Genomic DNA, 20,632 nt, shown 5'->3' on the forward strand with positions numbered 1-20,632 from the left:
CTTTTCAAAGTGTAAGCTACGTTACCTACCCAGGCCAGTGATCTGTAAATTGAAAACCGTGGTCAGTACAGCCGCTCCCAACTCAGCCCTTCGAGCGTATTTACCTTTGGGGATTATGCGTACAGGACCATCAGTACAGGGCTACTACAAAGCAGGGGCAAGGTGTAATTAGCCCTGCGTTCGGCACGCTATTGGCACTAAGCCAAATATTCAGCATGCACCGTAGCTTTACGGCATCCATCACTCGGGGCGCTTCTGTCAGCGTGCATTTGTGGGCAAATTGGAAGATGCAACATTCGGCATGCATAAAACAAATCATTTAATGAATTAACGAGCCGCAACTCAAAGCCATAGCTTTTGATGACAATGCCATGTACTGCTACGGTGCTAGGTGCCACATCGAATTAACCACCTATTCAATTTCTGGTTCCGTGTTGGCAGTCCTTCGGGTCAGTCGGTTTTAAAACCAATAAACTGTGCTGCAAGCTGATGATTTTGCTTGTCAGTTTTCCGGTCAGCTTCTAAAATTAGAAAATTGCGGCCGACCAGTCAATGGGGCTTTTATGCTCCCAGTTCCCCCGCGGTGAAGGGACCATGAATAGCACAGCACGCCCCAGTTTTTCCACGTCAATTCGGCTCAATTCGGGCCGCCTGCAACCTAATCAACAACTAATTAGTGGTTCTTGACGGAAGCCACGCACTATGGTGCCACGCTGTACGGCACCAGCAACCGGTCAACCTGCGGGTGACGTTGAGTTGCGGAAAGCGCTAGCAGCGACGAAAGTTGACTTTGCGTAATTGATCGTTAACCTTCAACGACAGACCACAAACCCGGCCTAAGACCGGTGGCCACTTTCCATCGGAGTAGATAAGGGCAGCAGCCACCTACCGAGGCCGTTCCGATTTATGGTGTGCCCTACGCAAAGGCGACTCTCGTTTGCCGGGACGGGTCTCCCGGTCCGGTTTCCGGCTTTTCATGACCACGGCAAGGCAAACCCGGCGCGCTCCAACCGGTTTCGACGATGGCGATGGTGGGCCATTGAAACGGCTTTTCATCCCGTTCCATCTGCTGTTCCACCTAAAAGTGCTCCCCATTTGGCCCTACTTTCTGGTGGAGCTGTTTTTAGTCACATTGCGACAGGTCAGAGTGTGGTTCCGGTGGATCTAAAATGTAGACCGCAGGACAGTCGAACAGAAAGCTTCACGACCTTGTACGTGAAATAAGATAATCGTTAGTGCTCTAATCCACCACAACGTATCCATCGTTGAATGGAAAACCTCATTAGGTGTTCTTCAACTTTGTCTTCAATTTTAAAATTTGTTTGTTCGTTGAACCGTAACCAAATCTTAACCAAAATTTTAAAAAAATATGAGCAAGAAAAACAAATGTCTTTAACATGATTCCAGAAACAGAAAATAAAACTGAATCGTTCTAAAGCTACCGCTACACAACGGGGGCAAAAACGCAGTTACGCAGCCTCAAAATCGATCAATCATCGACTGTTGTGCAGCGTGGCTTTCAGCCAAGTCTTCGCAAGATGATAAATGAGCCGCCGTTCAATGGTGTGGCCCACTAACGGAGAAAGTTTTTTTTCCTGCACTTCGGTGTACGTTATCCCGCACGGCGTTGCAGAATGACACGGACGGAACACAGAGCCTGGTGCGAGCTGATGCAGCATTCAGCTGATTTCAATTTCTAACTCACTCAACGGCTGCCAGGAACGGAAAGGCGCGTACAACGTAGCGCTGCTTGCAACTGCATCGTTCTGCAATTTCCTGCTTTGCATTTGGCTGCTGCAACCGTTGCCCCATTTACTGTTGAAACGATTTGCCCAAACGGATACAACGGAAGCGTCCAGTTATGTGGCGGATCGATTTGTCGCTGGCACAAATTCGACGAAATATCCCGGAGCACATGCTGACAAAGCTGACGATGGAGGCGCCTGGTCGCTAACAATTGATTCGCCATATTCGTGCGATTTACTTCACACTTGTTTTCTAATTTCTGAAGAAATGATGATAAAAGATTAAAGTTCCAAATGAAGACGACACATACAATTAGGTGAAATCATTTAATATTTTCGAACTATTTCCATAAACTTGTACAGCAAAACAGTTGCGTTTGGACACTCTATCTGTGCACTGCACCAACAACCATTTACTAAGCCGTCCGATTTGCATTTTCTCGCTTCCAGAGCAAGGCAGCTTGACGATCGTGCGGCGAACGAACAGCAGGAAAAATACGCAGCTTCAGCAGCAACTTCAGTACCAGGAAGCGCTCGACGAGTCCGACTACCAGCCCCAGCAGCCATTCGGGAGCGACTCTGGTGCGGAAGGTAGTGCCGGTGGCGGGGCCGGAGGTGGTGGCGGCGGAGGAGAAGAAGGGGGTGGGGCCAGTGGTGGGCTGGACGCGGAGCTCGGCCTGGAGCGTTGTCCGCCGTTGTCCGAGTCAGAGCTCGCCTTCGTCAACAGCCAGCTAAGCCGGGAGCTCGAGAGTATGCAACCGACGTCCGGAACCGTGACCATCGCCGCGCACCGCACCGAGCCGACCGGGGATGAGTTGGACAATATTGACCTAGCGACAGACAACCTGCCGGCTGTCGATACACCAGACGCATGTGATAAGGCCGCAGTCAGGTGAGTGCCAGTCGTTCCTCTGCTTCCAAACTACCCTCCAAAAAGGGATAAGCTCCCCATTCGGTGCCATCAGCGACGCCTTTCCCAGTGGCCCCGGGGTCAATATTTGCCCACAAATTTCACGCTCTGCTGTTGTGACATAGTTTTGGTGCATTGGGCACTGCACTTTCTAATTGTTCTCCAAATTTACCAACCTCGTACGGAAATAGTAAATTAACAACCTTGTCGCCATTGGGCGTTGGGTGAATACCTCCTGTGCGATAAGAGATTTGGCCTCCCCAAACCAAGGTAGAAGGCAGCAATAAAATGAACGCTCCAACCCCTTTGTTCTGCCTCAGAGCACCGTGTACGGAAGCGCAACGGATTTATTTTAAACTAATTAACCTTTCCTTCGTTCTCGCTTTCAGACTACGATGTCTGCTGCGGCAACTGCAGCGAGGCGAAATTTCCGCCGAGCTGCTGCAGAAAAACCTTCATTACGCTGCGCGCGTACTTGAAGCCGTTTTTATCGACGAGACAAAGTAAGTACAGCCCCATCGGGCCTCCATTCCAGACGCCACAAAGACACACACTCGACGCGAAACATCATAAGGCTGACGACTGTGAAGAAAAAAACCTTTTTCTACGACGAACATTGTAGAAAATTTCCTCAGGAAAAACACATTCCACCCTGAGTTCGGTTCAGTATCGGGCGAGCTAACTTTTGTTTTGCAACTGAAGAAAAGGTTTATGCAATCGTTCCAACTAGCTGAGGTTAGAACTTAGCTGGCAATTTTGCAATCAATCTGCTATCAATTACCCAAAACTGTGGCATGCAGTTTCGGTGTACAACGACCACATTTGTGCCACTCATTGCCATTAGTTTGCATCGACTCCTTCCCACATCCACGAACTCACTCAGATTCCAACCGACGCTTCTTAACGACGTCGTTACTCAATATCGAAACGCAATCCATCACGTCCCACAATCTGAGGCACGACCGCAAAAGAATGTATAAATTTAACAACACACAGCTCTCCGGTTTATGGTCCATTTGCGGGGGCAATATTTTGGCCGACCGAAATTCCCCCAAAAAAAGATTATGCTGGTGCAACCGACGTCAGCAGAAGCTTTGTCGAAATTAATGGCACCAGTCAACTAATTTCCTCGCCCGTAGCGAACAGTGTGGCAGAGCGCAGCGCCGCAAAGTAGCACACTCGCGGATTGGCTAAATCCACTTCAATTTGATAAGTAAATATTGCCATCAATCCTGATGGAGAACGGCACGCGTACGAACGACACGGACGAGATCAGATCGGGCAAACAGGACAGAAGGAGCGTAGCAACGGTTGATGCCATTTCCGTTTTTGGGGCAACCGCTGCTACGCAAATGGCTGCCAGCACGCATCATCTCCGGTTGGTGGCTGACCACCATCGGGACGGGCACGGACAGGGACGACTCCGCCGAAATGACACTCCACAACAGCAAACATCGCTGCTCTCGACACAACACGGTACAAACATCGGCACAATCCAATTCCAGTGAACCAGTGCCCCGTTCCGCCGTTGTGCGCTTTTAGTGCTTAATGTAATGTAACCATCGCTCAGACACATAGAGCCAGGCGCACCATCCATCCGGACGTAAGCTGAAGGCCATTGGCAAGTCGTACCATCCGGTGTTTGCCGAGGGAGCATTTGTTTTCATTTAAAAATCATCCGGTGTAACTGTTATTGTTTCATTCGTTTCCGTTCCGCGGCCAACGGAAGCTGAGCCGGGAGTCCCATCGTCCGGGCCCTTCACCCTCCCTTGTGGACATGTAATTTGTGTAAAATACTCAAGTAAACTCACCACCGAACGGGACTCGTCGCAATGGCATTATTTGTGGAGTGGGCCGTGGGACTGCAAAGCAAAGCTCATTAGGCCAATAGAAGAAGGTTCGGGCGGAACGAACCGACGGAGCTGTTGGAACGATTGCAAACTTTTCCATTCACTTCCATCGACATAAATCGTAGCGCTTTCGACGGCAGGGCGGATAGGTCACAGGCCGGACACATGGACATGAACCACGAACCCGACACCACAAACATTCCTTTGCCACAACGAAGCGAATCGAACACGTTTGCTAATCACACCTGAACTATTTTTTATCCAAAACCCGATATCGAAACGCTCCGTGCGTGACGGTGTGGCTTATTTGAAATTGGCCACCGATTCGATTAAACACAAACGCATTGCGGCAAATCCTGACCCCAAAAATCCAAATGCTTCGAACGAACCGCAAACCAATCACGATTTGTGTGTTGAATCCCGGTGGCCAATCGGTTGTAATTGTCAACGCCATCCATCGCGCGGCTGTGGATTAATAAAAACTCGCGAAACAAAATGGTGAACAAACTACAGTCAAGATGGTGGCGGTGCTAACGATGGTGGCGGTTGCAGAGGCGCAAACAGTAGGGGTAGTAACGGTGGAGGTGGCCGTAGTGGCGGCGGAGATGGTACCAGCGGCACCGCAACGAACGCCGACGCGAGCACCGACAAGGAGTCGCACCGTGGCGCAACGACGTCCGCGCCGCCAACCCACAGTGGGCCGACGGGACCGCCGACGGCCGGCAAAAGCGTCATACAGAGGCGGCGCTTGCGGGCCCCAGTGTGGGCTCGGTCCATGTACGAATCCCAGGCGAAAGGCCAAGCAAAACTTGTCTTGTTCTCGTTCCCAACATACTTTCTCACCCGTCACCTGCTAGCGATTCCTGCGTTCTGTCCCTTCATTTGTTTTTTAACTCGCATTCAACACTCACCCACTAACACTACCCACAGTTGCGTTTGTATGCGTTTTTCTGCATCCTTTTTTCCATTTTTACGCAATTTACTTACTTTTTGTCGCAGATTGGCTCTACTTTCTTCGTCTTTGCGCGTCCCGTTGACGGTATGAATTAATCCTTTCATCTCAGAGGCTACTACGATAGCTTTCTCATTGTCTCAGCTTAGTGACAGCCACAGCAAGACGGTTCTTCTTGAATATTCTCTTTTTATACATTGACAGCAGGGGTGAAGGGCTCTAGCAACACTCGCCGATTTGTTGGCCAGCATATCATTATTCCCCGGCCACTCTGACGTCGATGTCAAAGTTTTAATTAGCCGACGAACATCATCGCTGTCGCTTGTTGTTCGTTGCTCTGGTTGGTTCCGGACGATGTCCGGAACTTTGAACACCATTTTTACCTACGTTGAATTAAATTTACAACTTTTGCACCTTTTGCAACTTTCGTACGATGATCCCTTCATACTTTAGTCTTTGGCGCTGCGAAACATTCGTCTACGTTTTGTACTTTATCACAACTTTAAATAAGACGAATGATTAAGAAGATGACCTTTCAGCAAAATAGAAAGTTTTCATGGTTTAAAAAGACGATTAGTAACTACCACGAATAAATCACGGCTTTCGATTGCTTGCCACACTCGGCCTGCAGTTTTCATCTTCAACAAAATGGACAAATTATTGACTCCATTTTATTTACCACCCCGCGATTGATTTTAAAGCATCGAATCGAATTCGTGCTTACGAAAGTCTACACCCGAGGGACCAAGAGGGCGCCATCCTAACTTTATAATTGACTTATTACCGAACCCGTCGCTCGGAATACTCCTCGGCCAAGCTCGGGAGCGAAACTTTGTCTAAAGTTAAAACAATACAAATGGCAAACATCACAAACGCCAACAGCTCCGGGCGATGCTGAAGCTGTCGCTTCTTCGAGAAAAGTCAGAAACCTCGCCAAGCGGCAACAATCCATCGTGGGCAGATTTCATTATCAGCCCCGCAGCGAAGGAGAAGCTTTAGCGCTTCCCGCGACGCACCACAACCGTGGGTCCTTCGGTGTTGCGCACCCGTAGAAGCCAATAGATTCCACTGTCTAATCAATTGGATAATAGAATGCTTCCCCCCCCGGGTGGCGTAACAACAATGTATTAGGATCGCGAACGCGTAAATTCCTGACCTTGCGATGCGCGAAACCAAGAACATTTCCATCTTACCAGCCTGTCCGTCTGTAGGCGCTCCCAAGGACCTTTTTGAGATTTAATCGAAGACAATCAAAACCAATGGCCCGCGGGGAGCCACGAAGAAAAGGCGCGGAGAAGAAATTAAATTTAACTTCTTAATGAAGTGTGATTGGTTTTACATTGTTCACCCGCTGCGCAAACCACTAAACTCGGAACGCTGAAGAGTGTTTAATTTAACTTTTTGTGGCCCGCAAAGCCTGACACTAAATCGAAACCCAAAACATTTAGTCGGGGGCCCAATATCGCTTCCGCACGATGATCGCTAAACGGTGTAAATTTGATTCTCCATTCTCTTTTCCCATCTCCTGGTGCTACAACAACAGTCGACCGTTTCAGCGCGGCAAGTATCATCCGATCGGTTACGCGCGCGGGTTGAGTGCGCCACATTTTCCGGCATTCCGTACGGCCGATGGTCAGCCGTCGGCAAGGTCTGTGCAGAAGATGACTACGGTCACGGTCATTCTGAACGATTCCTTTCACTCGGTGTCCTAGTTCTAGCGCCCACGGCCAGGTTCCGTCAAAAGGACGATGATGTTTAGAATTTTAGCAGACTAACCAAAACTAGCTCGATGTGTAGCCGTTCATAATTCGGTTCGATGTTACTGGTGTCCATACGAAACGCATATTAGCAGCTATGGGAACGGATAATTGTCTCATTAGGCGGCCAGTGGCTCATAGCTGATGCCAAACCAAACCCTGAAATTAGACCAGGATTTCGAGCGCACGGTACCACAAACAACACGCACGCTTAAGCTTCGGCGTTCGGCGCCGCCCTCCGATCAAACCACAACCATTTTTAATCCCTGTCCTAACTGTCTAAAATATATGTGTCTTCTGTGCACACCACACATCCGTTTGATGTCCTCATCGTAGCACCGCACAATTGCAGCTTCGAGTAGAGTGCGCTGAGGGTGGCCATCATAAATAGCGACCGCCGGCATAGGCGACAGCATTTTGTTGGGTCACGCTCGGACCACCACCGTCACCGTCACCACACCCACAGAAGCACCGTCACACCGCACACATGCACACGCGAAAGCCGGACAGGCGGCGCTAAATTTCCGCTCGAGTGACTTTTCGAGCAAATATTTGCTTTCGTTGCCGTTGGCAGTGCCCGGGTCGGGGTGGTAATTTATGTCCTATTGCTCCCTGGCGTCGAACGCCCTGTGGCCAGTGGCCAGCATTGTGCCGGTCGGTACACCAGCACGGAAACAATAACACTATCGCCAGCATTGTATCCCGCTGAGGTCGGTGAGAATGGTCACAAGCCACAACGTGGTGCGCTATTTATTGTTTGAAATGATTTTGGATGCCCGACGGATGTTTTAAAGGGATTGGGAAAAAGAATAATATAAAACAGGTTTGTTTGTTCGTTTGAAGTTTTCGAATTCGAGTATTTGAAATATCTGCAATCAACATCGTCCCTATCGATATGACAATTAACGGAATTAACGATCCGAAACATCCGGACACTTTATTTTTCGAGATTCCATTTTCGAGATATTCCATCAAATTATGCCAATCGTCGTCAAATAACGTAATCACGAGCGCCATTCTCGGGATGCAAACATGCTGACTTGGAGAAATCAGTCATTCAAAACCAATTGAAGAAAATGGCCCCTCGTGCCATCTGATCCAGGGTGCGTGATTTTTGCTTTGCTAATCTTGGCTTCGCCAAGGACGCTCCAAATCCGAACTCCGGAACCTATTCCAATTAAACTAATTAGATAACGGCCGATCCGCAGGATATCGCACAGCGCCAAGGCAAAGGAAACTTGCCATCAAATTAACGTAATTGAATCGACACAATCCACCATCACCGTGATGAAGGTCAGCCGTGGCCGGACACACACATCGAGCGAACGAAAATAGCGATGCTTCTAGGGACAACACTGCATATAATTCCTCCATTCCTCCCGATGAATGTCCAGGTTGCTATGGAAACGAAACAGCAGCAATTTGGTTAACAAGCGCGTGCAAAGAATGGGTCGTCCGATTAGACGGTCCAGTCCTACCCCGACAAGCTCCGACTCCGAGCGGTGGATTATGGAAATATGGCACTATTAATTTTCATCTGCTGCCAACGCATTTTTCGATGATTCCTTACCCTTTATTTAGCCAGAGATAGAGATTTACGTGAAGTCACAAGCAAAAGCTTGAACAAAAAAATGCTCGTATAAGGCGAGCATACAAAGCGCGATCGCGACAAGAACCGGTGACCATTTGTTAGCCTGCACCATGGCGCAAACCGTGGTTGGCCCTCCCCTCCACGTGCCCTCCATTTTTGCAAAGTTTCAATGATCGGGTAATCACCCAGCAGCAGCAGCAGCAGAAAACGAAACACAAACGTAAGCTTTCTGTCACTAAGAATTGTACTCTTAATTGCGAGCCGCACAGCAGCAGAATGGAAACTCTTTCGTTTTTATCTTTACACCGTTGTTGCCTGACAGCCAACAACCGGAGCACCGGAGTTGAAACTGGGGACTTGCATTGAAATGAAAACTAAGCTCCGACACGTCAGACGCTTCGGTTCCGAGGAGGAACGGAATGGGTACGGAAACAAAAGCCCCCCCCTCAGCAGTATCGCCACCTAATGGCGATATTTTACCATCGCGAATCGCCAGAGCAGCGCTCGGGAAAAGCTGGGAAAATTCCTGCTCAACAACGAGACGGAGCGCTAACCATTTGAGCCATTCAGCCAGATATAGTGAAGTGAACACAAAACAGCAAACCAAAGCGAAACAAGCGAACTTTCGATACAATTTCAGCAAGGTACAATTATGCGAAGACAAATGGCGTTACTAGAAGCGTTTCGTTGATGGAACGGTTATGCTGTCCTAGGAATGAACATTCTGCTGCGAGGCAAGATTTTGCTGAAACGATTAAGACCGATCCGCTACGGTTGTGAATTGAATCACGAACTAAAATGAAAGATTGAAACCGAAACTGAAATGATGTTCCGATGTGACCCAACCAACTCCGACTGCTGCCAACTCAAAGCGTGAATAAGAGAACCGAAGGATTACTCTGAGCTGCAATCAAAACAAATTTGATTTTACTTTCGCTGGTCATATGTTTCCAGTATCCGCCATTTCTTGCTCTCTCTCCAAAATCCTTGTCCGGTGGTGCTCAAGCATAAGTAGCTCGACGCTTCACGAATCACAGCACATCGTTCGCACGAGAAGCATGGGCCACCAGGCGTCTCCATCGGATGCTTTTCGCCGGAGCCGGTCCTTCGCCGATTCGATTTGGCGCAAATATTTCACAGAAAGCGTTCTGTCCCCGTTGACAGGATTTACTTCTAAGCCCGTGCTCAACGGGCACCTCGCGGCTGGTTCCACATTTGACACGGCCCTGCGCCTTCGCAATAGTGCTCGATCGAGTGCAGCACCAAACCAGCACCGTATTCGACTGCCGACGGTGCACCGGCGTTTGAGCAAAATGGATTACACATTCCGGCAGTGGCACGACAGCGCGTCGTCATCATCAGCATCATCCTGGGTCCTTTTTCTCGGTCACGTAAACTCTTCACAGCATGTCCCGGGCCGAGCGGAGCGCGGGTTGCCAGTGCTGCCTGCTGACGGGATCATGTGCTCATATTTTATGCCCCTCAGGCCTCCAACCGAACTTCGGATTCGTTTCGGATCCGTTGTCTCCCGGACGTGTGCCGCTTTCGTAGCACTCACTTGCGCCACTTCCACATGAGTTACCGTGACGGCGACGAAATCGGTTCTTGTTTGCAGACCTTCGCTCCATCGTCGGCGTCCTTGTCGTGTGTTCGAATTAAACATTCCGTTTGACTTGTCACAAACCGCCGTCGTAAAATAGCAATACGCTAGTTTGTAGTGGCCCACCGAGCGGAAGCTTGACGAACGAGGCTTCCACGAGCCCGAAGGCGCCCGGAAACGGCGAATAAATCCTTGCACTTACATAATTTCTCTGCACCGGTCACGAAACTGTTCGAATCGAAATGTGGCCCAAAAGAAAGGATTGATACTGTGGGCCCTTGCTGCAAGCAGAGACCGTCTGCAAGCGGCATGTTTAATGCAGTTCTTCCGGCCCCGGTTAGTAAGGCCATTTCAATTCAATATACGAGCTATTAATCCGCATAATTTAGATGCAAATTCGGCATCGCATTCCTCTCAAACTGACTTCCACCTCATTGAAGATCGGGAAAAGGAACTCATCTGCCATCGATTCGAGGGTTGCAACAGTTGAGAAGCGAACGGAAAGTATACAAACGCTCATCGCATAGCGCAGTTGGCCCACAAAATGACGTATTCCACGGTGGCCACCAGATGAAATGCCGAAGATTGTGCCAAATTAATTAAGGTAAAGAAAATTGCTTTTACGACGTGCCAGTCGACAAGTTCGATCGATCATTTACTTTGCCCACAATGCCCCCTCGATTCTCGACAAACTTTTGCCGTGCTCCGAACGGCCCAGCAATTTACTGTGGCCTGTGGTAAAAGTAGGCAAAACAAACATGATACAATCGGGAAATGGGAAAAACAAATGTTTGTCTATTCGTTTATTTATCTCTCTCTCTCTCTCTCTCTTGCTGCACGAAGAAACCCGCGCACCGGTTTTGGTCGGTACTGGCGGACCGAAGAGGACGACAGACGAACAGCAGCTCACCATCCTAATTACTGGGATCGGGGTGCCGGGATGTACCTCCCGACCGCCGGTTCCGGCACCGAAGGTTTCGAGTAGTTTCTGAGGTCTTGCAATGTTGATTAATTTTCCCGATATTCCGAGCACGTACCCTGGAGCTCGGTTCTATTTTTGAGTTTTTCCCTGCAACCGCGCCGATGGGCCATCGCAAACGAAAGAAGGTGGTAATTGTCCTTAATCACACAGTCCTAGTCGCCCGAAGGCGCTTCGGGGACCGACGCGAGACGGAGAAAGGGTCTTGCGAAAGGGGTACAATTTAATTGCGAATCAATTAGAGTCGGACTTGGACCGGAGGTGGCCAACCCAATGGGTATCTACAGGTGTGTTCCGTCTCTTTCTCTCGCTTTCGCTCGGAGGAAGTCCTTTTTATATACTGTATCGCGACACCATCACAAGCAACGAACGGTAGACACCGGTTTCCCGGTGTCTCGATGTGCGATCCGCTTTCTGTCTCCCGCTGTAGCAATCGAATAATCAATAACGACGGGCTGCCTGCCGCGGCGGGATCGATTCTCGGTGGCATGCGACCGAAATTTAATCCTATCTGGATGTTTCGGGATCCACAGCAATTACAGCAAAGGCGTTCTACGGCGTAAGGTGGCCATTTACTAAACGAACGCCACAAACACACCACGGCGACATAACGTTCAGTTGGCCACCACCATTCGAGTGTGTCGCAAGTGTCCTGTGGCAAAGGATTCAGCCAAGTGCGTTAAAGTGTATCGTCTCGCGTCCCGGAAGTAGGTCGAAGTGGCCCGTTTCTTGGTGTTCCGAGCACAACCGATGCCACCTTTGAACCACCAGTGACCCCAGAGTGTTTCTGTGTGGAATAATGTTACAACGCCCTCGAGACATTACTATGGGTATGGTGGCGCGGCTGGAGAAGACCTCGCTGATGACGAAACGCCGACCACAGCAGGGACCACTGTTCTGCCACGAGCACTGTCGCTCGGTTGCGATCGATCTCGTGAACTTTCTCATACGCTATCAGTACGAAAACAGGTAAGAGCTGACCCAGGGGGTTAAGGCGGTCGGTAGGGCGACGCGTAGCTAGGATCACGAGGACCTGCAAATAGCCACCGTCGCCAGACACTAGTGTCCCGTAGACAACTTCTTAGATGATCCTGCAACGTCGGTGATGTACGTAGAATGTATTAAAAGGATGCAAAAGTTCTCCTATTTCAATACCTAAAGGTTCACATAACCCATCACGCATCTAAAATTTTATCGATCCCCTCACAGTTCGATAACGGTGGTAATCGGCATTAAATGGCACCGGCAGCCGGTCCATACGGGACGGACTGTAGACGATTTGTGTGAGCAATTGGTTAAGTTAAACAACTTCAACATCCTGCCAAAAAAACCCCGGCTGAAACGCGGCTGAAGTCGGCACTCGAATTGACACAATTGATGGCCGGATCGATGGCTGTTCCCAAAAGGGCACGGCAAAATGCTCCGATCCGGCGATGACTGTTCGACGGGGGAAGTTCAAAAACTGGAACACGGCCGGTCATTTTAATGCTCGCAAAAGGGTGCCACTCGAATGGAATGGAGGGTCCCAGTAGAATGGTCAATGTTTTTCTCGACTGGTTTCGAGTTCGAGTTTTACGAAACTCCAGAATGGCGCCATTACCAGCCCATCGAGTGGACCAATCGAGTTCGGTGGGAGTAATTGAGTTTGCTTTATTTGTGTTAACATTAGTTTGCGTACAATATTTTCCAATAACCGAACCGAGGCCGTAGCAGAAAGTTCGACATGCGAATGGAAAGAATTCATAACTTTCCATCGCTTGGGTAGCAAACAACAAGAGCACAGTAATGGTAGACTGTAATGCGATTAGAGGCGGAAGGTTAGGACCCTAGCGACGAACGCGAACGGTGATAATCTCATTGGCCTGACACATGCCACCCGAAAGAGCGAAAACTTCATTAAAGCTCACTTCAGCCCGTTTGGGAAATGAGACAAAAAAGGAACAACTAAAAGCCCACCATTAAGCGCTGGGTCCTGATCCTTTCCGAAGGCCCTTTTTGCCGCTTCAGAGTACCATAGTCCCGGTCGCCATCGCAGTGAAGGCATATTAAACCGTTCATCAGCGACAGAAGTCCTGTGCCAAACCGACGGCCTAATTTTCGGCATTAGCCCAGCAGCAGATTAGAGTTGATGTAATCACCGAAAGCGCGACGATGACGCTCGGAGAGCACAATAATGAGGTGGTGGTCGATGGGAAAATGTATCGCCCGACGCTGAGGAAGGATTAAAGCTTCGCTGCACGATGCCAAAGGAAATAATGGGGCCCCCTTGTTCGCTTTTCAATCGCAAGTTAAGCAGCGAGGGGCGAGACCTTTCCGTTGAATGATTTATGCTCGACGCTAAAACCGACTACCGGGCCGGGCCCGGATGTATGTGCCACCGTGCCGTATACCCCAGCAGCTTTCACGGCAACATAATAAATATGTTCATCTGCCCGGGATGAGTCAATCGATCGATGTCGATGAGGTCGATGCGGTGGATGGAGCACTCCGGCGTTTCAATCGGCTGCCCCTCGTCGTCCTCGACGGTCGTTCAGTAGTCTGTCGATGGCATCTCCATCGGTAGCGAGCGTCGCCAATAATGAGGGACGCTGCATCAGCAGCACCACCGTAGGCCACACAATGGCAGGATTATGCATGGGCTCGTAAATCAGGCACCCGTCGGGGGCCGTGTCTGGTTTGGCCCCACCGGTTCGATCCGACCGACAGTCGGCCACAATCGATACGTTCGGAAGCTATAATCGGAACAATTGATTAAATATCGCCCGGCCGTGGTGTGGTGGATGAAAAGCTTTTCATAACGTGTGGCTTATGCAGGCCCCATTTGGTTGCAGGTTGATTTGATGCAAAATTGCAACCCGCTCGGCGAGTGGTAATGGGATTGCGGAACAATGGAAAACATGGAGGATCCTGTTTGGGAATCCTTTGTTTTGATGTTGATTAGCCATCAGTTACCACCGACCGACGAGCTAACAGTGAATGGGGGCGGGATTAGTGGCCGGATGTGGTCGGCTTTGTTTCAGAATTGACTTCCGATTTCAGATACCTACTCCATTCATAGAGTACTCTTTAATCAAGCGAACAGATAAATTCAACTTACATTAAACTCATCTTTTACACCTTTTGGCCTGGTAATGCACCGCTGTGAAGTAATCATTTTCTGGGCAAATAATTACTACAGCTAATGCAACCCCCTCAAACAGAATGGCCAATCACAGAGCTAGAGAAACGCGATGCTTCCGAAGGGAAATACAAAAACAGCATAATTCGCTATCGCTCAGCAAAGCTTTTTCCACCACCGTTTCCAAGAATCTGCTTCGGAAAGTCCGGCAAGCTCTCGTAGAACAATGGACCATCATCAGTGCTAATTGAAGTGAACAGAAAAAATGGCGATGGCTGCCGCCGCTTTTCGCCGAACGGTAATACCCGTGCACAATTGCACCATCATCGCGAGCGCCATCGAGGACTGCCAGCGCAAATGGTGACCGTCCTGATGGAAAGTGAAGCCTAGACAAGCGCAAAAAATGGGCTGAAAATTTACCTACAAAACACTTTGTGCCTCTTGTGCCGAGTTACTGGTGCAGTGGACCCTCGATGGTTTGGAAAATCGTAAGCCGCTCCGTCTGATCCTATTCGGTGGGGGTTTTACGGACATTCCAATTTAAAACACCCCGTAGTTAATTCCACTCCAGTTTCCCGACTGCCGACCGGTTCGGCGCATAAAAAATAATTTCGCTCCGACTTTGTTTCCAATTGGATGAGAACGGATGATGTGCGGAAATGCATGCTCACATTTTGTGCTCACTCCGAACGCGAAGAACGATCATAAAAAAGGCTCAATCAACACCATCGTTGCATCGGTGCTGTGTGGAAAGTTGGCCGCACACTACTAATCACAGTGGTTCAACGGAAAAACAATGCCCTCCCCGGTAGGAGCAGCAAAAACAATGAACCACCCAGATGAGGTCGGCAACAACATTGACCCTTGCACCGCGCAGAAGGAAACCCCGGAAAACAAAACCTGAATGCGCACGATGTGTGAGGATAAACACATTATAACCCAACAGACCCAACGACCCAACGGAAAGTCGGTGCTCTCGGGGCAACAAAGCGGTTTTCCCCGGCTCACTGCCCGGAAGAATTTCCCCGGGCACCGGGAGCTAGATACGGGCCGGGAAGGAAAACTCCTGCCAGCAGCAAAAAGCTTACGTTGCAAGTTTACGCGTGTTCGGAGCGTGACATTTTGTGAACAGAACCGAGCAAAAAAGAGGAACCTATAACCACTGGACCCCCGGGCGGGGAAAATTGAGAGACTTATCCGAGCTTTTCGACACGCCTGAAAGGCGACCGGCACACGCTCACACGCTGGAACAATTACCACCGATCGGTTCGCCGCAATCCTTTATGAAATCCATCGCCAAAGTTTGCCTTCCACACGCTCGGCAGTCTGCTCTTCGCACGCGTAAACGCTTTTCCGGACATTCGTGACTGCAAAGCAGAGTCACTTTCGTGCTTTTAACAGAGAAGTAACAGTTTCAAACACCGAAGGCCATTGCGGTCGCCATCGCCGCCAGGATGGAAGTTTGGTTTTAACACACTTCACACACGTTCAGGCTGCCCCGGGAGTGGACACTTAAGGAAGTTGGGTCGTACATTTCCGTTTTAAGTTGTTTTTGGCATCGTGCTGTAACGGCAACCACGGCGCTTTGGTTCCTGCAGCACATTCCATCAATTATTCGACAAACCCCTCACCATATTCTTTTTTAAAAGATTGGGACAAGATTTGAAAGTGCTACTAAAGGAATTACATCATACAAGGGATAAAAAACAACGTTAATTGTACAGCGTGTCTTCGGTTACGGCCCTCGAATAAGCTCCTCCGGACAGCGAAAACCCCACTCGTATCGTATATCCGGGCGCACCTGAGCACGGGGCAGTATTTTGCGCTTATAAACGGCTGCAATAACGATAACTAACCTACGTAAAATCCGCGATGTTGAAACAACACCCCGGCGTTTCCCCGAAGTGATAAAATGCAGACAAATCCAAACCAAAAACCAAAAACACAATCTCGTGTCTAGAATTTGGCCCCGAGAGCTTGGCTTCGAATTTCGCCGGTGTTGGTGGCGCCGGATTTCGGTGGCCCTACCGAGAAGGCCCTTGACATGTTTACGCAATACGATGCCAATTCGATGCTGGGGTCATCACATTTTATTGGCCAAGTGGCGAAGCGAAGTGACAATCAGTTTACAACCTAATACCGCCATTCGGCGGACGAAAACTGGAAACTTCATCTCTTCAGCAGACAGCGCTGGCGCATCGGCGGTCAGAAGTAGAGGTGCTCAGATGTAATAAATAAATTCCGAACGCTTCGGCTACGGACGACCGTGCATCCTTAACCGAAACGATCCAGCGTTTGGTGGGGCGGCCAAAACTGGTGGAACACGACGTGGCGCCACGGAACCTAACGGAGCCACCGAGGTTCCGTGGCGCGTAAACCGTCATCGGTTGGAACCGTTCCAAAAGCAGCTGCTAGGTTCAGGCCAACCCGAGCCGAAAAACGAGCCAGTGCCAGTGAACTAATAAATTATCGTTGTTTAGTTTGGCCGCCAGATTTGGGTTTGGAGCATTCGCAGCATATTCATTCATCCGTTCAGAGGTTCCCGTCGGCACAATTCTGCACCAGTCATCGAGATTATTTATAATGTTGCTTACCGTTGGAGCCGTTTCGCGGAACCGAGATTCCCCTGAAATTGATTACCAAGGTCTCGCCGACGGATCATTTCAGCACCAGGATAGTAGTCATATGCCGCTTCGAAAGCAGGGCTTGATTGCAATCAACTGCAAGACTGCAATCGCGGCTGCAATTGTGTTGTGGAAGGCACAAAGCAATAAAGTGAGGTCTCCTTTTCACGGATGACGCAGCACCCGCCACACTTCGATTTGCGATTTTAAGCCCGAAGTTTCAATTTGACTAAGCTCTTTGATCAGCAAACTAATGGAACTTCCCAAGCCGACCCCAACGGCAGATAGCCGTCCCGGCCGAAACTATGCGTAGACAAGCGGCACCCTCTGGCTCAGTAGCTAAATTGAAATTGGATCATTGAAATTGAAGGCCCCGACCGTTGGGTACGAGATTGTTTATCTTTGCTTTGCCATCCGTGCTCCCGAGTCACCGAGCGAGAGACCCTTCGGAGTATGCAAAACTTTCGCTCCACGCAGCGGCAGAAAAACCGGAAAATCTTCCGTAGCCCTGCGGAGTAGAACAGAGCTTGGTCCTTTCGGTCGGTCGGTCAGACGATGACGACGGTGACGATCGCTTACCGAGTCCGGCGAGCGAAAGCTCGGCCTGCCCGGCGGGAAACAATCTGAAATTGGAAATCTTAACGATCCCGGGGTCGCTGAACAATAAATCGGTTGCCGGCCCCGGTTCAAAGTAATCCCCGGAGCTGGTTCGAGAATACGGCCTGGTCCTTTTTTCATCCCGCCCCGCCGGTTACATGTCTCCGAGGTACAAACAACCCTATCAAACGTTGGGTTTACAGTTCGACCCTGCCGAGGGATGGAATTATTAATTTGACCAAATTGCTTCACAGTCCCGGACGCAGTGAAGGATTAACCGTGGCTCGTGAGCGACCTCAGCTAGGGTGGGTAGCAAAAAAAAACAATGGTCCAAAAATTAATTACAATCAGCTTACGCGCTCCGATTTGTGGGCACACACGTCAACGGGTTCCCCAACCGGTGGCAGGCGGATTAACCGATGGTTTGTTTGATGCATTTCCACAAACGTCGCGGCCACTAGTGTTGCATAATTAATTATGCTATGTCCGGCAGAGGGCAGTTTTGAAAAATGGCAACCCAATTTCGATGCATACGCAACACACAAACGATCGATAATTGATTCGAACACCGTCCGCCCGTGACGTCTCAGATGAGAGGCTCCAGCTCCAGTCTGCCTTTGCATTGCAAATGGTTTTCCCAGTCCTTAGAAGATCCGCAATTACCGGAAGGACACATAGCCTTGACAGTCCAAGAAGCTTCAAAGGCTTTCACGGAGGATTTTCTCCTATGTAAGAGGAGTTTTTGAGTTCTCTGAAATGTCAAAGCGACGAAACTAAATTTATTTAATTATGTTTAATTCTATTGCTTTCGAATGGCCGGACCCGATAGAACCATCGTCCCTTCCTTCAGGCTGGTGCTTCCAACGAAGCATAAAATCGCAATCCCATCATCGTAACACCACGTATCTGTTGCTCTCAAGAGGTCACATTTAATATTGCATTTCAGTTTATGCAAATGGCAAGTGCAGACAGTCATCAGTCGTGGGGCTCCAGAGAGCCCGTTCCATCCTATCAATCACCCGAGAGGAATCTGCAGACACGAGTAATTTCATTACAAAAACAGGTCTCTCCATCATCCGACACCCCTGCCCGTGTTGACCCTCCAGGCCCGGTCCACCGTGTGGGTGCACCGAATTTATCCACAATAATCACTTAACGATATGGAATTTTAATGGTCCATGTCTAAGCGTGTGCCACGGGCGAACGGTCTGGCCGGGCCACGGTGCTGGAACGGACACATTCGCAAAATGGTTTGCAAACGTCCCAGTGGAGCCAGTGCACTTCGCCCCCGGAACCCGGTACGATAGATGAATATGTCCGTATCTAATTGAACGTAGCGTGTGCGGATGTAAACACGACCGTGTCTGTGTCTGTGAGTACACGTTGTGAATTACGCCCTGGATGCCGGATCCCGTGCACTGGATCCAAAGCAGTCGACGATCGCGTTGTTCATTCGCTTCAAACTCCTGTCGAGCGAGTTTCTTTAACGTTGTTAAAGCGTGCTACATGAGCGCCAGCATTCGTTGGAATCCATGGCCCCCACCCAGCTGGGTGGTATTGCATGTTTTTCAAAACCCTCTTCACATTCCTCCTCCGTGTGGCCGGAGGCTGTCTTCGTCTCCGCCGCAGACGTTGCGGTTCTACCCGGGGCTGTCGACGGCAGATGAACGCACGGCCCAGGACCACAGGAGTAGGATGATTTAAAATTTATTTCCAAATACGCAGGCCCAGCCGGCGGCTGATCTTGGCGTTCACGTTCAGCTCGGTCCTGGCCCGGCCCGGCTGTCGGTTACGGTTACGGTATTTTCAGAGCACCACCCGTCAGGAGAGCCTCTCGAGGCCAAAGGAAAACAGGGGCCGCAAAAAATGGATAACATTAAGCGCTACTCTCCGGAGACGCAGTAAATCTTCCCGGAAATCCCGTCTACGATCACCTTTTGCACGTTCTCACGAGACCCACCACGGTGGAACGTCGCGTCTCGCGGGAGAAAGTGTCCAATATCGTTAAATTTTTGAAGACAATCTCCTATGTTGCCCCGTGTTCCTGCACGGCCCATAAGCAAGTTGTTGAAGAAATTACGAACCCGCCGCTGTCGTGTGCGCTGCCTGACGTGATAAATGTCAGAGAACAGCGACTTTCGTAGCCCGATTTTCTTGGGTAGCCCCCGAGATGGAAGATGCTAACTCATCGACGCGTCTCCTTGCACCGGGCGGGCGCGGTCGGGTTGAGGCGACCGCCAGAGGAACGTATTTAATTTATCCAATTTAACACACACAATCCCGACAGTGTTCACCAGAGTTCACCGTTCCCCGGGAGAGCATAACCGGTTCTTCCCACATCGCCAACGGGGAAGAGTGAATATTTCATTAAATTCCGGCCACCGCTTCCAAATGGGAGGGAAGTTATTTATTTTGAAATAACTCACCGGCGCTCCTGGCCCGGGGGGTCCTGGCGCACAACAAATACCCTTAATCAGCTCCGAGTACGGGCCGTGGAATTATATCACCCGAAGGGTCCTGCCGTTTGTCGCTTGTCATTTCGCAATGAGAATTCCGAAAGGTATGCAGAGTGAAACATTATCTCACTATCTCACTCTTCCCTCCTTTCGGATGGTGGTCCTAATTTTTGTGTCACCGTTGAAGTGTCACAATTAAAGGGCAAACTGTTGGGAAAGCTGCTTTATGATGAATGTTTAATAACCGTTTATCAAAGCTGAAGTAGCGGCAACTACCTTAATCCAATCCAACGGTGGCAAACAGCCTTTAATCTTCTGTGACACAAACACTCTTATTAAAATGTTTGGCCTTAACCGTAAATATCATCAATTTAATAAATTGACAATCGAATGATCTAAAGGCGTGGGGCTCCGAATTAAAAGTAGCGCCAAAGGCTGAAAGCGTTCAAGAAA

At 49.6% G+C, this 20,632-nt stretch overlaps 1 protein-coding gene across 1 annotated transcript in view; it reads left to right on the forward strand.

Moving 5' to 3' along the window:
- The window catches only part of LOC131209384 (dual specificity calcium/calmodulin-dependent 3',5'-cyclic nucleotide phosphodiesterase 1-like), a 96,116-nt gene that overhangs the window by 63,435 nt on the left and 12,049 nt on the right, over positions 1 to 20,632 (forward strand). Inside the window, exons 3-5 of the mRNA XM_058202441.1 lie at positions 2,196 to 2,637; positions 3,045 to 3,158; positions 5,019 to 5,282. Coding sequence (XP_058058424.1) covers positions 2,196 to 2,637; positions 3,045 to 3,158; positions 5,019 to 5,282 — 820 coding nt within the window. The remainder of the gene's footprint in view (positions 1 to 2,195; positions 2,638 to 3,044; positions 3,159 to 5,018; positions 5,283 to 20,632) is intronic.

Source organism: Anopheles bellator, chromosome 2 (genome assembly GCF_943735745.2).
Source record: "Anopheles bellator chromosome 2, idAnoBellAS_SP24_06.2, whole genome shotgun sequence".
Lineage (NCBI taxonomy): Eukaryota > Metazoa > Arthropoda > Insecta > Diptera > Culicidae > Anopheles > Anopheles bellator.